General features: G+C 42.3%; 1 protein-coding gene across 1 annotated transcript in view; it reads right to left on the bottom strand.

The window, feature by feature from the left end:
- Agbl1 (ATP/GTP binding protein like 1) overlaps positions 1–21362 on the bottom strand; it is a 438823-nt gene that overhangs the window by 166999 nt on the left and 250462 nt on the right. The window contains exons 7-11 of the mRNA XM_032895109.1: positions 12024–12232; positions 7516–7681; positions 6515–6579; positions 1588–1704; positions 4–584 (exon numbers count right to left, since the gene is read on the bottom strand). Coding sequence (XP_032751000.1) covers positions 4–584; positions 1588–1704; positions 6515–6579; positions 7516–7681; positions 12024–12232 — 1138 coding nt within the window. The remainder of the gene's footprint in view (positions 1–3; positions 585–1587; positions 1705–6514; positions 6580–7515; positions 7682–12023; positions 12233–21362) is intronic.

Raw genomic sequence — 21362 nt, 5'->3', positions numbered from 1 at the left:
CACCTCTGAACTCCCAATTTGCGATCCAACAGGGGTTGAGCAGTGGGAGGGGGACAGTGCCCCCAGAAATCAGGAAATGCCATCGTCTTGAATCCCACAGCAGATCTTGTTCGCATCACATTGGCCATATAAAGATGAGGATCATGGAAAGGTATGTGCTTGGGATGTATGTGGAGAAGCTTCTCTGCTGCTTCATGGCTTTCTTCTGGCTTGGTAGAGTTGGTAAATGAGGCAGTTATCCTTGGGCAAGAAATTGCTTCTATGTCCCAAGCAGCCTGTTCTAAGGGAGTCTGAATGTCCAGGGTACCATGTCCAGAAGAATCGATCCCCAAACCATTTTGTTCTATGCTTTGGTTCACATTTGTTGCAGATCTTTGTTTTGAGGATGACCATATGCTGGACTTCCCTGTCTTCGCCATGTGCAGAATGGAAGTGTGGACTGTGTCTTCTCCTTCTTGTCTCCAGGAGCTATGCTCTCTGTTGAAACAGTGTTGCCTTAGAGAGGCAGCACTTGGAATGTGGTGGTGATTGGCATGCAGAGTGTCTCTGATGTTCAAATTATCTCCATATTTGGGTTCTAGTTCCTTCAAATCCAAAATAGAAAATGTATGTATTAATATTTCCTTCCAGATAGAGAATTCAATTCTATTCCTATGCTAGCTATCTGGAATCAAAGCTAAGTGTGGCCTTTGTGATTTAGGAGCTTTTTCAAAGAGTCAACCAATGAAAATAAACTAAACCTTCAGAGTAAACAAATGCCAGAATCCCACACAAAAAAAAAATCACTCTCAAAAGAGGCTTTGGATGAGTCTAGAGTAATACTATACAATGTGTAAGTGTTTTTGCAACCTCCTATTCAATTTCAGTCTGACTGAACAACTTCATTTATAGGGGCCTCAGTGATATGTAAAGAGAAGGCTTTTCGAAGTGCTTTTGATTTGAAGACAATTTTATTTTAGTCTATACACTGAACTGAAATTTTCTTCCCTAAAAATTTGACCACTGATCCTCTTCTGCTTTCTAGGGTGAAATAGGATATATCGACGCCTCTCTACTTGTGCCTCTCAGTGCCCTTTGATATGGCTGGGCTCATAATTTGTTAAAATGCAGTAAGAGAATGACAGAGATCAAAGGGCAGGTCTGAGTCTCAGTATTAGCACCAGCAGCGTACTGGGCTAGCATCACCAGATTTAAGGCATTCATTTTGCCTTTACTAATGCAGAAGCCTGGATTCTGGATGGTGACCTTTAAGAATCCATCTATAGTGATGACCTTCCCAAATTGGCAACAAAAAAAAATATTGCCTAAATCATCCAGAATTTTCATTTGGTCATTGGTGAGGAGCCAGGGCTCCATGCCCACCCAGCAGGCCACAGATGTGTAATTTCATTCTGATTCTATCCTTGGTGTAGAGTATCAGACCTTATGGTTCTTGAGATCATTTTGGTCTCCCTAATCTTTTCTCTTCTGTTTTTATCTCAGAAACATCTAGGAATAATGGTAAACAATGTAATTCATCTGGTCACCTCTGTTTGGTTTCCCAGGTTCTGCAAAGATCACACTATGTGTTACCAAGGAGTAGCTTACCTCAAAACTGTAGGAGAGCTCAGGACACATCGCATCATACTGCGCAAGTTCCTCCTCAGGTAAGTCAAGACCAGGCTTAGAACTCAGCTTGCTCATATCAGTTTCCAAGTCATCATCCTATAGCAGAAAAAGGAATGGATCAAAGTCAAGAAATCCACCCTGCAGGGTGTCAAGAAAAGATACATTTCTGATTCTTTACCAGGTGAGGTCATTAGTTTCTTATCTTTAGAATATAATGCTAGCCCAGCCAGAAAAAGAACTTAATATACTAGGTTATATTTCTAAGTGTAAAAAAATATATAAAGCTTTTCTTAAATCATGGGAGCCAATATTTGTTAGCCCTCATCAGAAATAAATATGCAATAGACTATGTAAACAATAAAATATGCTGTAAGAGAAATTCCTTGTCTTGTTCATAAATAACATCATTGCTGTTATCATCCCTTTTGCCTGGCTACCTTTACTATCTGGGTGTTTCACCTGAGCAAACATTTAATGAGCATGTTCCATGAGCAAGTGTTTTTATAGATATTCAAAGACTTTTTGATGTTGAAACACAGGTACATGGTCCAGTGGGATCCATCTTCTTGTAAGAGAAGTGAGACAGAAGTGAAGGGAATGGAACACGGCAATTTCTAGTAGTGGTAAATCTCCTGGAAGTGCTGGCAGTTGGCATTAGTACTGGATGGAGTATGGGTAGCTGTTGTGGACTGAGTGAGCTGAGAAGCCACTCAGAGGAAGTCACTGTGATGAATTGAGATATAGAAGGCACAGGGAGCAACATATAAAGAAAATGATTCTTGCAAAAGGATCTGGTTGAATTTTCTTACAGAAAGATGATGCCAGGAGCATGGAGCAGAAGAGGAAGATCATGAGATGGAAGGAAAGACGAAAGATGGAAGGAAGAGCGTGGCAGATGTGTGCAGTTTCTGGGGACAGTCAATTCTGCTGTACCTATGTGGAGTTAAAAGTTCACACGCACTCCTAAGTTTCTCTTCATGGAGCAAATCATATAAGTATTTATACTTTTCTTCTAGATCAGCATCCTATGATAGCTTCAAGGTTAGGCTGACTCTACTCTGAAAATATTTGTGTTTTCCAATCACTATGAGTTCTTACAGATAAAAATATACCAAGGGTGACACTGTCCAAACTCTCTGCTTTTTCATACTCTAGATAGGTCAAATTTCCTTACTAAAATAGGGAACAAATACCTACCACAAACTCTAGAAAGACATTTGGAGAGATAAGAAAAACCTACCAGTCTTGAATGGCCTAAATCAAAGAAATATGGAAAATAAATGCTTCTATTTCTAAGCCAGTGGAAAAGAAGAAAATATGATATCCCATCCATCTTTATAATTTTTCTACAAACTCAGATCAAAAAGTAAATCCCCTGAATTTGGCTTCATGACCCTTTCAGGCACCATTCAGGCAGGGCTTCATCCCCACCACTCTTGTCTCTATAGGCTTTTTCTGTCAGTTCTGCTCCCTGTCCTGAGGCATGGCCTTGGATGGTTCCATCAAGAACACAACATAGCTAGCCATTGGGAGTATTGTCCCTACCAATGAATAAGGCTGTTTGTTGAGTGAGGAGTGTCATGAAGGCCATAGATGGCAGCATAGTTCATTCCACATGTTGTCATTGACCCATGCAGCCCTCCAGCAGGGGTTAGCAAACTGTGGGCCATTGCTTTTCATTGTAAATAAGGCTTTATTAGGTCATATTTGCTCTAGTTCATCTATATGTCATCAGTGACTGACTTCTTTGTATAACAGCAAAGTTGGATTAACATGGGAAAACTATTTCTGTCCTACAAAGACACAAATCTGAGGCTGAAGATATGACTCAGTGGTTCATAACACATACTGTGTAAGTATGAGGACCTCGGTTCAGGTTCTAACATCCATGTAAAAAGCTGGGCAAGACATGTGTACCTGTAACCCCATGCTGTAGGGGGCAGAGACAAGAGAATCACTGGGGCTTGCTGTCTGCCAGCCCAGCTCCAGACAGTAAGAAACCACACCTGAACGGAATATGGCAAAGAATAATAGATCAGAGCACCCAACGTTCTCCTCTAGTCTCCATAGGCACATACAACCGCACACTTGCATGCATGTGTGTGCGAATGCATAAACCACACAAACACATACAGAGACCCTATGGCTGAGTCTACGTATCTCCTGGTACCCTCATCACATCTTATAAGGCTGTGCTCATCTAGAGATAGGCCTGCTACTGTGTCCTCATATTATCTAGGGTACTGACAGCCCCTTAATCCAGATAATGCGTTCTGACCCTTCCTCCTTAAACTGGACCTTGTTGGCACGTCACTGCCCTGATTCACACTTGCTTCTTCAAACAATAAAGTGCTAATTTGCTCTTTAGTTTATGTGAATACTGACAATAAAATACCAAGTCCTGTTTGGTTTTGTATCACATAACCATTCCCCAGAACTTTGCCTGATGTATGTGGGTCATACCAAAAAATCACCTGAAAGAAAGAAAAGAAATTCAAAAAGGAAGAAGTGGGAAAGAAGAGCACAAGTGCATTCTGCGCAAACTCCTCTCCCCACAGTCTGCTCAAATCCAGTGCATGCATGAAGAAAACACAGACACTATCTTCTCTTCGTGTGCCGTTCCTCTTTTCCTATGTTGTCTCTGACAGTTTCTAATTAAATCAGAACATTCAACTCCTCAGACATTTTTCTCACAGGACTTTCTTTTAATATATTTACTCAGACACAGGTTGCATCTATCTGTAATTTTCAAATGAGAATGCTACATGGTAAAGGTCTGGATCAGCCCTGTGAGTAGAAAAGAAACAGGCCTGGCTCTTAGTTCACTTCATGAGCAGTAAATGCTACAGCGTTCACCAAGGAAAAGCTGCTTGCTGGATGGGCAGCTCTCCAATGCTTTCTGTACCCGAGTCGAGCCTCATTCCTATGCTACCTCATTACTCTGCAGGTCAGATTCATACCCAGTTCTCACCATCTCCTCGGCCATAGGTTTTAATGAATAGTTTCTAGGCTCTCACTAATTTATCTTTTGCTTCTTTCCCAGCTGAATTTTTATATGTATTTAGTTTCTACATCCTCCTTCCCTACAATCCTCTCCAGAATGGAGTCAGAGAAATTATCAGTGCTCCCTACCATTCTAGCTAGCTGTGTGGAGTCAAGCACTGTCATATCCTGTGTCCCCCTGCATCAGATACAAGAGGCAACTGACAGTGCATCAGACATCCAGTTATCAAAGTGTAAGCAAGAGGGGAGTGAAAGGTGGCATTGATGAATGACTGCAGCAGCCCAGTATTATTCAAATGATTCTGCACATACTCTATGGGCCTGCGTGGCCAAGCCAGAGCAAAGAACCAATTTGCTACTGATGACTTCAGAAATGATTCTATTTATCAACAAAACCCTAGGAACATCAGACTGTCAATAGCAGTCTAAGCTCAGAGATGGGGCTGAGAGATAGCCCGTAAATGTCTGCCTCTGTCATCAGCAAGGTGAGAAATTGCTCAGATTAAGAACGTCAAAACCTCTTTCGTTCCAGAAAAGGAAAGAAGGGAACAAGGGAAGGGACATGAGAAAGAAGGAAGGGGAGGGGGGAGAAGGAGAGAAGAAGAGAAGGAGGGACTTATTTCTTTTATTTTTATATAATATTTTGAGTTATGTGTATGTGGGGTGTGTGTGTGTATGTGTGTGTGTGTACATTTGTATATGTATATCTATGTGTCTGTGTGCATAGTGGTGGGAGTACAGCTTGGCAAGAACGGTTCTCTCCTTCTACCATGTGGCTTCTGGGGACTGAGCTCAGATCATTAAACTCTGCAGCAATTGCCTTTACCTGCTGAGCCATCTTGCTGGTGCAGAATCGTCTTTAAATTTGAAATTCACTTCTAGGACTGTCATTCAGATCTTATGCTACAGATGACAAAATTAAGGGACTATAAATGGAGAAACTTATCCAAAACTGCATAAAGCAGGAGAAATGGAGACAGAATTATAACTCGTAAACCAACTATCACTTTTCCAGGAGAATGGGTGTCAATTAAGAATGATTTGGCAGTTCCTAGAGGTATTTTTGGTTCATGAATGAGGGGCAAAGTGATGGATGCTATGGGTGAATAGTGAGTAAAAATCAGGGATGTTGTTAAGCATTCCATAATACACAAGAAACCCCACTCAAAAAAAAATCCAGTCCATATTAAAACAATGCAAAAGTTTAAATTGCCTATCACAAAAAAAGGCAGTCAATAAACTATGTTCCTCAGTTCAACCAAGACTCATACTCATTCATTAGCACTTTATAGATGGCAGGACTTTTTTCATAATGGCAAATTGAGTCATCAAAACAAAGAATACGTGGGTCACAGAGTGTAAGATAATTACTATGTGAACTTTGCTTTGAAACAGAAATGCCTGCTGACCTACGTTTCATGGATCATTGCGGGACAGGAAACAAGAACATCAGAACTGTGGAAGCAAAGCTCTAGACTTTGCAAAGCAGAGAAGACTGATTCTCACAGACATGAGTGGGGATACACCAGGCTACATCCCTGTGCATAATGCACAGCGAATAAGAAAACCAATTTATGAAGACAGGCGAAGTCTAGCAAAAAGATCCCTAAAACATCTTCCTATGCATGTATTAAATATACCAACCCTAAACACGAATCTGTCAGGTTCCCTCTGATAGAATATTTGAATCGTAATCAATAGACTTAACGTTATAAAGAGACTGTGTACTATATGGATCAAGATGAAAATGACATCTGGAAAATTAACACCAGCATCTGGGATTTCCAGACATCACTGTCGTGGTGACAATGGTGGAGTAAGTTCAGTACACATAAGGCAGTTGTCCTTTCTTCTGTGTAGTATCAACACGAATATTAGTACAACCAAGGGCACATTGACCTACTTCTTTCCCAGCTTCCACATCTGAGTCTTTGTCCATCTCTTCATCACCATCATCGTCAAAATCCTCTGCATGGGAAAAACAAGGTGAAAGAATAAGGGTGCTCACTGTCAGGTATTCACTCTCTCATGCACCATGGCTCGCATTTCTTGTAAATGAGGGACCCATTATTAAGCAAGGGCACTGTACCCCAGCACACTCAGATGCTCAGTGATCTGTGTATATGCTGTGCACATGAGTATATGGGAGGAGAATGCCATGTTGCCTAAACTGTTGCTCCATGATGAGTCTGGAGGTCAGTAACACACGAAGAACAATGGAGTTCCCCTCCCTCTCATGTTGGAGTATTGGTACAACTGAAATTGTCAAAGTTTACAGACTGCGTGTACTCTGTATTCATTGTAATTTAGATAGTGCCTTGATCAAGTCCCCAATTTTAAAATGGAGGAATTTATTTAAGAATTCCCTACTAACTTCAGATGCCACATGACAAAAGTCCAGCTGTGAAAAAAATCTGCTCCCTGAAGAAAGATGAGATTGCAAGACACTAGACGCTTTGACTTTAAGGTCTTCCTGGAGGTTGAATCATGACGCTTTCAGATATTCTAAAATGTGTATCACAGGGATTTAGACGGTGAAAGTTTTATTTCAGTTTTCCCAAACAACAAATTAATTCCACCAATAGACAGTACAGCAAAGAGGTTGGGTCACAACATTGGGGGAAAGATTATTTTTCTTAATTGGATGAGATGATGGTTCAGGCATTCGGTAGCCCACCAGGCAACATGGCAACAGCTAATAATTAGGGACAACGTGAGAGAGCTTGATGCTTATGCTTATCTCCCTGTTTATGAGAAATCCACTCTTTCATACACGTCCCTAATGAGCTCATCAAAAGATCACAGTTGACCTGTACAATGACTGTTTCTGCTTTAATCCCCATCTCTCTGACATGCTGTAAAATGCAAACACTCGTCTTAAAGCTGAGTCACTTACTACTTTACCTTCAGTTAGATGGCGTGGAAGCTCCAAGCTGGTGCTCCCAGGGGCAGGGAAGGTGTAGGCACTGCTGGCTGTGGCCAGGGGAAGGCGACTCACAGGGTAACACTGCCTGAGGATCTGAATCACAGCAGAGATCACAAGCTCCATGTCCTTGTTCTCCAGGCAAGTCTGAGCAGAGAGAATATTATAACAGACCCTGCGTGCAGCTCCCATGCTGGGACATTATCTCAGATAATGAAATGCACGCAGCCTAAGTGGCCAGTAAACAGCCTCACTGCACGATGTTTAGTAGTTGGTGCATTCTAATGGAGAATGTTGTCTAGTCAGATTCTGCATTTTTATTTCTATTTTCCTGCTCAGGTTGGTATTGTGATGAATTTAGTCTGAAAGCAGGCCTGAACTTATTTCAAGGGAGGCTGCACCTGAGACAAGTCCTTATCTGGGATGCCTGAGGGAAGAGGAGTGGTACAATCCTTCAGGCACACCTGAGTCACCACGAATTATTGCTTCTGTTAGGGAATGAGTGGCTGAATTAATGGAAGTCTTGCTTTTCTCTTCTGGCTATTATCCAAACAGAAAGATATAATGTAAAAAGGATAAACGAAGCAAGTTTCATTGGGCTAAATTAGTCAACTTGCTTGTCTCAAAGCCCGCTGTTCAGATCCTGCTTGATACCTACCCAAAGCAAAAGAAACTTGGATTTTCGGATGTAACATTTTGATGGCGATGAAACATGACAACACCTGTCTTTACAGACACTGTGAAAAATGTACAAACAAGTTTACCAAATTGAGACAGAGTCGATGTAGCTCAGTAACTCTTTGGTCAAAACACAGTTTTCTCCAGTAGCTTAGAAAATGTGTTGTGCACTGAACTCGGTGTAGAAATATGTTCAGGATGAGCCTCCCGTCTGAGAGTGTCAAAGGGTACAGAAACTTCTTAAACCAAAGAGTTATAGTAGTTAGCTGATGGGCATCATCCATAAAGCCTGTGTTATGGTGCTGTCCTACTGTGGTACCTCTACCCTCATACTATGAATGTAAAGAGAGAAAAATGTCAATAAAAATGTAGCTGGGAAAATGGTTCCACTGGTAAAGTGTTTGCCATGCAAGCATGAGGCTGTAACATTGATACTCCAGGGAAGGATCTGGAAAAACAGAGTTAGGAGGACCCAGAGATCTCCCTGGCCAGCCAGCATGGCCAAATCAGTGGATACCAGGTTCAGAGAGAGATCCTCTCTCCAAATATAAAGTGGAAGGGAAATGAGGAAGACACTAGATGTTAACCTCTGGATTACACACACACACACACACACACACACACACACACACACACACACACACACACATTCTCACACACTCACACACACACACACTCACACACATACACATACTCACTCATGCACGCACACACACATACACACACATACACTCACACACACTTACATACAGGCATGCACGCACACACGCATACATAATTATCAACACACGTGCAGACAGAAGCATGCACAAGAATTAGCAATGAGGGCTCTGGATACTGCTCAGTGTTAGAGCCCTTGCCTAGGATGTGCAAAGCCTACGTTCAGTCACCAGCCAGCCCTGCAAACACAAAAGGCAGACTGTAAAATATAAGTGAGGCAACTTTCAAAACAGAAATGTCTTAATGCAATCAAGAATGCCACTTTCCCTTTAGTGTGCTCAAATGGTACCAATCAAGTGTCTCTGAGGACACAGCAAGAAACACTCCCAGTGGAAAATGAATTAGTTGAAGATATTTCATCCCTTTGCCCTGGTCAAATGGCCCCAAGTGTTTGTTGTAAAGTTATTAGTATTGGGGAATAAAGAAAATGGAGTGTAGATGAGGAAGAAGGAAGGTAAATAGATGCAGATTGGAGACGACGTTCTGAGCTCCAGCCTTCGGGAAGACAGAGCTAAGTTCAAACCAAGAACGTCCAAATTGCCAACATTTGAGAGCCCAGCTTTATCTGTAATGGCCATTGACATGACCACTGATGGTGATTGATAGCAACTGCTTTTTGGTTTTGTTCCAGGAGAGAACTGAGTGGAAGGAGAGAATCAAGCTCCTGCATCTGAAAAGTGTGGATTGTGCAGTGAGCACAGTTCACAAAGGGTATCATGGAGAGCTGTTAATAGGAACCAAGACCAGAGCATTAACAATAACGCCATATTTGATAACTTCTTCTATTCAGAGGAGAATGGTTGTTAACTTAAAAATAGATCATTGATTCCAAGAAAATAAAAATTCCTAGATTCATATGCACCATGTCCCTTGAAAATGGGCCAGGTATTTAGGCAGGAGGGCAGTGTCAGAAGACATCATTAGGTTAAAAAGTGAATTGGGTAAGAGTCCCTGTAGGAGAACATATTATTTTAAAGTCTGAAAGCTAAGTGGGGCATCAGTGCATGTGTGGAACCCAACGCTCGGGAGTTTTCCCCCCACATACTTTGCACATGTTTCCATGTGACAGGCTTAACACATCATGACCCATTTGTGCAGCATTGTCCCATAACCCTTCCCAAGCTGCTTCTTCATGTAATCAGACGTTACAGCATGGGCTGGATAAACCTCACTATAAAATGTAGGCTCTGCCTCCACTCACATTTAGCTCCCTTTTACAACAGCAACTGGAGGCTGGATCCTTGTTATTTGCTTTATGGAGAGGAATTAAAGACACTACTGACCAGTCAAGGAACTGCTTCTAAAGCTCTGCATATGTCCTTCCAGCCCCTGACATACCTGGGCTTCATTTCCTGTAATATTTCTTTCACTGTGTCCCTCTCTGCAATATACAACTCTAAAAATCACCATCTTTTTCCTCTACAGACCTTTTAGATATTTTTAGTACAGAACGGAAAAACAGCCAATAATATAGAGGATAGACTGGGTGAGTATGCCACCCAGAATTGGGGGAGGGGTGTCTGGTGCCAGCCATCAGGGAGAAACTTCATGAGGACTGAGTGAGATTACAGACTTGGGGGTTTCCTGCTCCTACAGAGCACAAGGCAGCCAGGAAAAATTGAAAGCACGGCTTGATCCAGAAAAGGCAGAATGCAAAATGCAGCTATTTCATGACTGAGAAGCTCTGAACTCAGTAATGACAGAGGAAAACCCAGAGGTGAGAGCAGACAGAAAATGAGATATTGGTTTGCAGCACAGGATCATGTTAGTGTTTAGGGGAGAATGCTATTTTTAAAAAGAATAGGAAAAGTCTAGCGACGCGCTGAGTGGAGACCAGCGCTCTCGTCGGCTGCTTCATCGCCTCTGCATGTACTTGCGTAGAGTAAATTTGGAAGGTGTCTAGAGAGGAGCAGCGGGCACCAGACACTGGCAACTGGGAAGATAACAGGGAGCATGAGGTATGTGAACGTGAGCAAATGATGGGTATCTGGGATGCTCGTGTCTCCAGTGGGATCGTATTTAAATCAGCCCTAGTCAAGTGTAGCTGAGGAGTATGTCACTTGCGTTGGAACCCAAATAACCTGAGACCGCACACCCCACTTGGTGCAGATAAGTGCCAACCAAAGGAGTTGCTATTTCTGTTGCTTGGGACATTCTTCCCCTTAAACTTGGTATGATGAACTGTCTAACAATTTACATTTGGGAATCACCCACTCAGAAAGGAGTTAATATCTCTAAATTCCCCCTCCAATATAGGTTTCACTCTTACTGTGTCTCACAGTCCACCTCAAAAATCTTTCTCATTGGATGCCTTGCTTATTTAATGCCTGCCTCCTGCTAAAATGTATGTCCCATTCGATCAGAAGTCTAATTTGCCATGTTCCTCACAGATTCCCAGTAATATTTAATCCAATGACTACTCACAAAAGAAGAAAAAGAAACTATTAAACTACACTATACACTTGCCTGAACACATGAACCACATGAACTTAGTGTACAAAAAAAATATAAATGCTGCTATTCCACTTTGTTTTGGTGTATATGTGTGTGTTTCTTTTATTTCTTTTGTCGTTGGTGTTGTTTGAAACACGGTTTCTCAGTGTAGCCTCGGCTGTCCTGGAACTCACTCTGTACATCAAGCTAGTCTGCAAACTCAGAAATCTGCCTGCCTCGGCCTCGTGAGTGCTGTGCTTAAAGGCATATGCCACTGTGCTTGGTCATATGTTTCTTTAAAAAAAATCAAACATTTGCCATGTCAGATGTTAGTTTAAAAGCTCCACAACTTTAGGCTGGGATCTATTGTTCTGGAGCCCATACTCAGTCACTAAGCTCTTTGTAATTTCTAGTAGTGGACGGACAATAAACAGAGGTTGATTGAATGAGTGAATGAATGAATGAACACATGCCGATTGGATGAGAATAAGAATGAGTGAGGAAATAGGGATCTGAATCCAGAACACGCATCATATTGAAACAAGAACCATGTTGAAGTTGTTTTCCTGTTTCCCCTATACTGTTCAGGACAATTTCTAAGTCTTGGAAGATCACCCGGAAGCCATCCACCTGCTGTGGAAATCCCCATGCTGGTTACCTGTGCAATGCTGAAGAGAGTCTCCATGCCTTGGGCTGCCAGGAAGGCCTCCCTGCCAGACCGGAGGGCGACAATGTGCCTGAGGCAGAGCAGAAGCCCATGGCGGATCATCACATAGGTGTTGGTCACATCGCGGCTGTGCCAGTCCTGATGCAGCCTGAGCAAGCTGTTGACATAGCCTCTGTTCACTGCCCTGCGGCTGTTAGACTCTGGAGACAAAGGGAAAAGGTCATGCCAATCACAGCTCCTCAGGAAACAGTTGTGGGAGAATGCCACACTATGTCTCACACATAAAACTTACAATGGCAATAATAACTTTTCATCATATGAAACTGGCAGGTGTTACTCATAGTAAATGATCAAAATTAGCATTTGTAGTAATAGAACATGGGGTTGTAACAGGTCCCCTTATATGATGATCCGAGAACATGTGACCTTAATCTAAGCATTAGGGAAGTCAGCAAACTCCTAGTGAGGTAAATGCTATAAGATATGTGACCTATATTGTCCACAAATGGCAAGATCATAAAACGGGGGAGGGGAGGAAGACTTGGATTGGAGACAGAAAAAGACTAAGAAGACATGGTACCTCAGAACAATATGCAATTATAATCCAAAGAATTGGCCAGTTTTTTCCTTTTGCTAGAAAAAACCATCCGGGAGCAGGGATTAACACTTGGGTAAGGTTTGTAGATCACTTCATAATACCGTGTCGATGTTTATGCTATGTAGCTATTTCTTTCTGACTGAAACACTCCCTCTCCCTCATGGTAGGAGGCCCATAAGACTTGAAGTTCTTGAAACTCACAAGAGTCCCAAGACCCTTTCCCAAGGCTGCATAAGCAGTAAGGAACTGTAGTGATAGAGGAGATTCTGGGATCTGCTGCCTGCAAGTTCTGAAGGGAACAGCTATAATTTCCGTGAGCCATTGCTCATACCACTTGAGGCAGCTGTCTGAGTCACCCACATTTCATTAACTAACCTTTCACCATGCCCTTACAAAGTAACCACAATAACCTCTTTCATATCACTAAGCCAGACTTAAATAGAATCTTTTCCTTGGTCTGTCATCAGTACCCTTTTCTGTGATGAATATATGTTTATTCATGTCTCCACAGGGAAAGTCACATAATACAACTGGCACCCAAAGACTGCTTGACGGAGCCATAGATAATACTGAAAGAAGCTGTGGAATGGATCGTGCTATTGGCATTAAGACATGCAACTGAGTCTGATATTTCTGACGGTGGGGGCATCCACGGGGACAGTCCCAAACAGTGCAGTTATTTTTCCCTATGCACTGGGACTCCTTGCTAGAGTGGCTGCGGTGTGGCCTCTGCTATGGATTGATAAAACAAGTAACTGATGCTAAGTCATCTGAGGGGTGCACGCCCTTGGAGGAAATCACAGGGTAGTTGTCTCCCTTCGGGTGACACAAGATGGTTCATCCTGAGTCAGGCATGGGTTTGAAGATATACCCAGATGACTGATGGAGCAGAAATGACACATCAATACCTGAAAATAATACATACTGGAAGAGCTCCAAGGAGGACTGTGGTAGCATCTGTAGATGATACGGCATAAAACCACATCTGAACATTTTGCCTGCAGTGAACTTCACTCATGTAATAGGGAAGTTACAATGGGAGAGAGATGTGTAGATCTCCCCTCCACCCCCAGTGCTAGCATGAACAGTGGAAAAGGCTAAGATGGGATTGGGGTGTTTGCTTGCCATTTATTATAGTTGGTGGGACACAAGGGAGATCTTGCTAACAAGCTGGTCCTGGCATCCCCAAACATGGAATCCATGGGAAGAATTAGACAGCAAGAAGAAAAAGAGTGAGGCCAAAAAGATAGATGTTACTATTTCAGTCCAACCCTTGATACAGAGAAAACAAGACCCTTGACTATGCATGCTGATGGGGGATTTTATCATGGAAGCTTCCATAATCAGGCAACATTCACTCTGAACTGCTGGAATTGGGAAATAATTTTAAGAAAGCAATGGACTAGTCCCTCATAGCCATGCTGGTGAAGCTGAGAGACATGGAGGCAGAAAGGATCAGTCTGAGTACTAAGTGGAGTAACTGAGCTATGTAATTGCCCATCCCTTTTAGAGACATAGATTTCAGATGCGGTGATACAAGGGTCCCTCACAGACAGGCTCATGCAAACCGTTAGTGATACTTGACTATTACTGAGTGAAGTCCTCATGAATACCAAGAATAGGAAGAGAGGATGGACAGATGTCCCTAAAGGAATAAGGTGACAGGTTCTGTCTGATGCCCATTTCACTAGACCAGACAACTTTGTGTTCCCTAAAGAGTTAAAAAAAAAATAAAGAAGTCAATTCAACAAGGACCTCAAGACTAGTTTGGAGCCATAGTGGTTCTGCAAACCTGCACAGTAAAGCACAATTTAAGGTAAGAGGGACTCTGACAAATCTTCATGCTTCAACCTGGCATGTAAGTCATGTTCATGAGGCACACGCCACATATTTCACCTTGCGAGGAGGTATACATATGGGAGTTGTTCTCCTGTGATAGGTCCTTTCAGCAGCCAGGTGTGGCTGAGAAAGAAGTGATGGGTGCTGGCCTAGAGCCTGTCAGACCCAGGAAGCCAGCTTTCAAACTGCCTTCTAAATGCTCATAGATCATCGCTGCTGTCAGCCTCTGTTATGGAGAGAAGTGTCCCTTTTCTTTGCAGCAGACAGTGCTTACCTCAGAGACTCATAACCTGTTATGCTGCTGAGAGTAAGTGACTGTTACTATGACATAGTAGCTCAGTGCTTCTAGAAATGGGAGAAAATAAGCAGACATGCACATCGACTCCTCCAAGGCTCAGAGAACACCTCTTCTCAAGGGCCAGGAAGCTCACGAAGCTCACAAAATGGACAAGATACCCATCTCTAAAGTTAGGTAAACAGGCAATAGTTGTGGACCAAAGTCTGTTTAGTAGAGCACCTGCTTACAAGCTGGGCAGGGAGTGTCAGCTGTGCTGGTCTGTGAGTCATGACCCATGCAGGGATGTGGTGTTTGAATGATGTAACCGCCAGAGTTTCTTTTGTTCTTTTAAGTAACCCATTATTCAAGCTCCTGTAAGTCACATCCCAAAATTAATTGGTTCCCCAAGATAGGCTTTCTATAGAATCAATTCTTTGGTCTGTCATTCCCTATCTGAGAGGAACAGACATTTGTTTGTAACTCCCCGGGAAAAGTTACACAACAGTTTATTTTTAGATTTTGTTAAAATAGAGGTTATATAAGAAAAATCTCTTACTTCTTAATAAATTCACTATTGGAAAATGTGGGTGTCTCTAAGTTATTCTCAGGAAGAAAAAGGGAAATAATGTTGGGCCGGGAAAAGAGAGAGATGGGGAAGAGAAGAAAGGAAGAAGGGAAGACAAGAATAGTGGAAGGAAGAAGGAAAGGAGGGGCTATCCTCATCACATTTCAATTCTTCTCTGTGTCTCTACAAGAGGATAGAAAAGGATGGAGAAAAGGATCAAGTAAGACATCGTACTTCAAAGGCTATCATGTGTGAGAGACATGCTATGTGCTTTCCCCACAGTAAAGAAACAAGTTTATAGACAATCACAGGGTCACATGTTTACATGGTTACCATGTCAACATTCGCTTCCTCTGGTCTAGTGAAACCTTGTCCTCTCCAGGCATGATTCCAACATGATGTATTTGTTCCTCAACTCACGGACCCTAAAGCAGTGCTTCATTCTACAGCCAACCAGATCAAATGGACTGCATCAAAATCATATAAACAAGCCCTCCTCCTGCCGTACGCCTTTGAAAGAGTAAGTCAACAACCTCTGTGAGCAAGCCCTTAAATGGACCACGACCTTTCTGGAAGGTTGGTCACTTCATGTGCTCTCTTCCCATCACACACTGAACGCCCTGACACATCCAGATTCTTTCTCGGGATCAATGGTTCATCCCTCCTTTCTCTGGATCTGAAACCAATAACTGTTTCTGTAACAACTTGTGTTAGGTTCTGTTATATCCTCTTGTTTGGCACAGCCAACCAAGCCTCCCCCGGTCAGCACTGTCCTCATGAATGTCTGTCTGAGTTTATGGCTCCTCTTGAGAGGACTGTAAGACCAAACTACAAAGAAATTATGGAAGAAGGCAGGGCTCAGAATAGGAAGGGAACTTCTCACAAAAAGACTATTAAACACCAATGTGGGCTGTGGGAAGAGAGCAACATAACCGTTGATGTTCAGGCCAAGGCAGACAGTTCATTGTGAAGGGTTACTCTGTGAGGTTTCCCTATAGCTGATAGAGATTTAAGAGTTCTGCCTTCCCGTCCTCCACACTATGATTTCTCTGTCTCAGCTTTCCTGGTCACATCCACTGAGACGACTGTATGAATCTGTTTATCAAGATATCTTGCCAATTGTCTCTGAAGAAACACAAGGCCAAGGACAGATCCAAGATAACTCTGTCAACAGTTAGTCTACACTATTTTTCAAACTAACTTTCCTGGGCGACAGGGTGAGTGAATAAGTGTGGAGGTGTCAAGAGGCCCGTGGTCTTCCAACTTCTACAAATGAGGCACACTGTAGGGCCCTAGATGGCTGACTCTGTGACTGCCACAGATGTTCAAATCTTGCCCTTCTCTTGAGGCTCCATGGCTGCATTATAGAAACCACTCATGCTGGTTTATGAGACAATATGTGCTTCTAGCCAAATGTGTGTGATGGAGTTCCCTTGAGCTCTAGTCAAAAGAGCAGAATTACAGCTTCAAGTATTATTTTTCCACAAGACCATGTAAGTACACAGGGGTGTTTGAAAAGATACACTTCCGTATTCCATGGAGGTTTTCCTCATAATATTAACAGACCTTTTATTTTGCTTGTTTATAACATTTTAAATTGCAGGGCTTCACTCAGTACCCCAGAGAATTTTGACCCATGTGAGGAGTTGATTTTATTTTGGCTTTTCCTTTTACAACATTTCGTGCAGTCATGACCCTGAAATGAGACTGATGAGACTTATGCCCGGTGATCTGTTTGTGAAAGGCTTAAAGCTCCCGCGAAGCCTCTTTTAACGGATTATTCCTTTGTAACAAAAGTATGCCTTGCCTTCACTGGTCTTGGCTAGAGTCCTTAGCTGCCTGAATATGGTTCCAGTCTACCTTATATCCAGTGTTTAAAAGAAAATTGGGGACGAATGAGGAGGTATTAAAAGACACTATTTCTTGATGAAAAGTGTCAGAATGGCAAATATGGGACACTGGGGTCCTGTACTCGGTGGAGGGTAGATGACATTTCTTTTTATCTATTCTAAGGCAATGCGACCAATAATCCGTTATCCAAATGACCTTCATTCATTATTCTCTTTGGGTGAAAAGAAGTGGGTAATGGAGAAAAAAATCTTTAATTGTCTGAGAGAAAAATCCCTTATCAAATAGCAATGATTATATTCAGGGTTTTCCTGTTAATCCCCAACAAGCTGCCATGTTTACTAACACCCAAAGAAACTAAGAGCCTTCTTTACTGACCCTACATCAGTCAATCTTTCTCTGAGAATAGTATGGGAAGTTTTGTAAAAGTCAATACGCATCTACCTGCCGACAAGTGGAGATTCGTCAAACTTTGGAAGAGCAAACGTGGAGAAGAGCCAAAGAATGAAATGAGGGTCGCTGGGATCAGTGGCTCAGATGAGTTCCTGGGAGATCTGAGAGAAAAACACCACTTCTCAGCGTAGAAAAATATTCAGAAGAAAATGTGAGTTTTCAGATACAGCTCTGAGTGAGCTCAGAGTCTGGGGGATTCTAAGCTTTCCAATCCTATCCAAGCTGGTGCTATTCCATAGTCTGACTATATAAACAGCTTCTTCCTGAAAGTGTATTTTGAAAAATCATTTCCTATTGTATGCATATAGGCATACATACAAGTATACATGGAGAGAGAGAGAGAGAGAGAGAGAAAGAGAGAGAGAGAGAAAGAGAGAGAGAGAGAGAGAGAGAGAGAGAGAGAGAGAGAGAGAGAGAGAGATTTCATTTCCTAAAAAGAGGTGGTGAGCTTCAGAGTGGAGTACGGAAGTAGGGTGAAAAGTCCTGAAGCCTTGCATCTTGCTGCTTCCTGGGTATCTGTTGTTTGGCTGGCCACTCCAGCTCCAGCTAAGGATCTTTGGCCAATTTTCCACTGTAGAATACTTGAACAGCAGAGAAGTAATTCATTTGTGTTCCCACTCCAATTTACCTTTCTACGTTTTACTCATCCCTCTGGGTTATGTCCTCTTGGGACCTTACTTCTAGCTAATTCCCAATCGGAAACGTAGTTTATGGGAATCCTTATTTTTACTCAAAGTATTCTTAATTGAAGTTAAAATAATTTACTGTAGTAGAGACACCCATTGGAATAGTTTTTCCACTCAGGTAAGAAGAAAAAATAAATAAACCAGAAAGAATTATGCTAAGGTATCAATGGTACTTAACTAAGTTAGCTTCGAAGAAGGGGTTTATTGGTCGTCCTGATAGCCTGTTCAGATTCTTCTAACATTTCTACTCCAAATATTTTACAATACATTTAAATAATTAAGGGTGTAAGGGAAGAATAATCCTGTGATTGGAGCTACAGTCGAGTAGCCTGTAGACTTTTGGTGTATGCCATGTTGTCAATGTTTAATCACAGGGCAAGCAGGCCTGCAGGTTACCATAGCAACCACCTCACCTTTTGTCTTACCCCATCTCCTTTAAAAGTGAATTATCTCCCTAGCCCCTGAAGGCATTGGTGAGCAGAACCATCCTTACAAAGATATTTGTCTTCTAAACAGAAAAGCCTAGAGACCTCTAAGCCTCAAAGGATTGACTTTCTCCTAGAGAATCTGGAGCCTCGTGGCAGCTGCTTGTGAGGAATGTTTCAGGTCCCAGATTAGTACATCTACAAGCATCCTGCCACTCTGCCCTCTTACTTGGCAGAGGAAAAGGGAGTTGTCTGTCATTACTATTCTTTATTCCCTTATCTTAGAAATGCCTCATTTCTTTAGATGTAGAGTAAGGTCCTTCAGCAAAGGGAAATGTAGTACTCTGCAGCAGAGGACCCCATGAGATCCTAGCAGCTACATCCTGGAATGAGGTACACAGGTCAATGTAAGCCTCTGTACTCATCATTGCCTTCCACAGATACATATGTCGCTGCTTTGCCAGTCTTGATCCCGGTGAAGACCCTGTGCATTCTGACAACTGTCTACCTAGAAGCCTGAACAAGGCTGGGTTCCACCAGAGTCTAGCTGTGCACAAGTGAGCATGTTATTTCACATCTCCGCTGTTTGGTCTTTTTATCTTAAAGACAAAACGAACAACAGCTTCTTGGCTCTTAGTTTGAGAGAATAATATCAGAAGGCAAGCCATCTAATACCAGAGACAGACTAACTGCTCAATGCCTGCTACCTGAGATCACCGTCAACAACACAATCGGCACTGCTTATGATTCTAACAGCCTCTCTGTCCCTATGCACAACACAGACTCAAATGTGTCACTGTGATGTATTCCTTTGAAAGCCCCATTCAAGAACAGAAGCATCAGGGTCACATAGCTTTTGGGGCTGAACATTGGCTCTACTGTTTACTAGCTATGTAATTACATCATCACATACACGACATTACATCATTACATTGTTCAGTACTATGATTTAAATGCAGTTTAGATGTGTCCCCTCACGCCTCTGCTGCCAATTCAGGAGCAGCCATGTGGATCGAGATAAATCCATAGATGGGAGTCCCTATGTAAGACCAAGAACAAGTTACAGTTTCCAAAGATATGTTGACCTGGTATTAAAATTTCCATTCCAGAAAGAAGTAGGGAAGTAATTGAATGCACAAGTAGTGACAGAGCAAGACCAATAAACACCACAGGGAATATGTGACAGAGGAAGTCAGCTCACCATAACAGAGAGCAAGCAGAGGGATTTAAATGGGGCAGGATATGATAGCCACCAAAGATATGATCCCATTAATTACTTCATCAAGCTAGGCCTCCATCCCAAAATTTCCCAAACACTCCAACTGGGCACATAGGTTCCAACATTTAAATTCATGAAGATATTCCACAGTCAAACCATAACCCACTCTTGAGTGTAGTAAGATATATGTCTTTCTTGTATATGTGTATGTACATGTTACATTCATATATGAATAAATGCAAGGATTTGAGCCCTTCTGACACTTCTGGGGAGAGAAATCATGTTCAGCTCCATTGCATACTCTAACATGCTATCATGGGAAATTCTTGCCTGTAAAGACCTCTATGCTTCATGCTTTGTTCAGAAACTCCCTAAAAGTCCATTTTCCGAGCATGTATAAGCTCTTCCTTCTTAGGAAAGAAAACGAAGAGCACACGATCATTTAGCAAGCCCCCAAAATTCCTGCTGTACCATCTGAGATCTTCTTGCAAGCTTTCTCCTCACTTTCTATGAACCAGGAACAATTATATCACAAAATTTGCTCAGTCCTAACAAATACTTCACACTAAAACATGTACTTTGACCCCACCCCACCCCCAGCACTCCAGCCCTGCAATATCCCACCCGGAATTGTCCATTCTGAAACATTAGGAGGCTGAAGCTAAGGCTGTCCTTACCTCTACTATGTACTGTGTACACCTTTGCAATAGACCATTTATGATGATCTTCTCGGAGAGCCAATTTAGAAAATATTTCTGGACAAAATAGCCTTTCCCAAGGCTTCCAAATCACATTATAAAACAGTGAGCGGCCTGCTTTCCCACTGCACTACCAGGTATAAGGGGAGCTATTTATTTGTTGAATGTTTCCTATGAGCTCAGTGTCAGCTAATCATTTCCCACGGATCATCTCGTTTGTCTTATGGAAGTGCTGTAGAACAAGCATTATATTCCTAACTTTACAAATGAAGATGCAGAGTCAGAGACACGTCGAGGGCTTATTTAAGTCCACCAAGCTTATTAACGGTATCTCTAGGGTTCTAATGGAATTGCCCATCTGACCAAAGAGCCGACATACTGAGCTATTTCCAAACCCTCGGTGCCCCAGTTAGCTTCCCATTTTGTATCCAGAACAACATTTAACTCTTACCAATACAACTAGCTTCTTGCAACGTGTTCCTGGAAGGCTAGAGGTAAAGCATAAGGGTCCCAGAGGAAACGTGCTTCTCCCCACATCTTCCATCTGCCCTGCTTCTTCCCTAAGACCTACTAGTGAGAAGCAAATTCAGGAAGGTTTATGGGCACAAATAGGTAGGCAATAATTATTCAGGTCACTCGAGACAATGTCTGGGGGTCTTTCCGGTACCCAGAAGCTAAGTGGGGCCAGTCCTGAAGTCGGGTTCAGAATGTAATGTGAGTGC

This window comes from Rattus rattus, chromosome 2 (assembly GCF_011064425.1).
Source record: "Rattus rattus isolate New Zealand chromosome 2, Rrattus_CSIRO_v1, whole genome shotgun sequence".
Lineage (NCBI taxonomy): Eukaryota > Metazoa > Chordata > Mammalia > Rodentia > Muridae > Rattus > Rattus rattus.
Note: the sequence above shows the minus strand (reverse complement) of the source record. Positions and strands in the feature narration are given on the sequence as shown.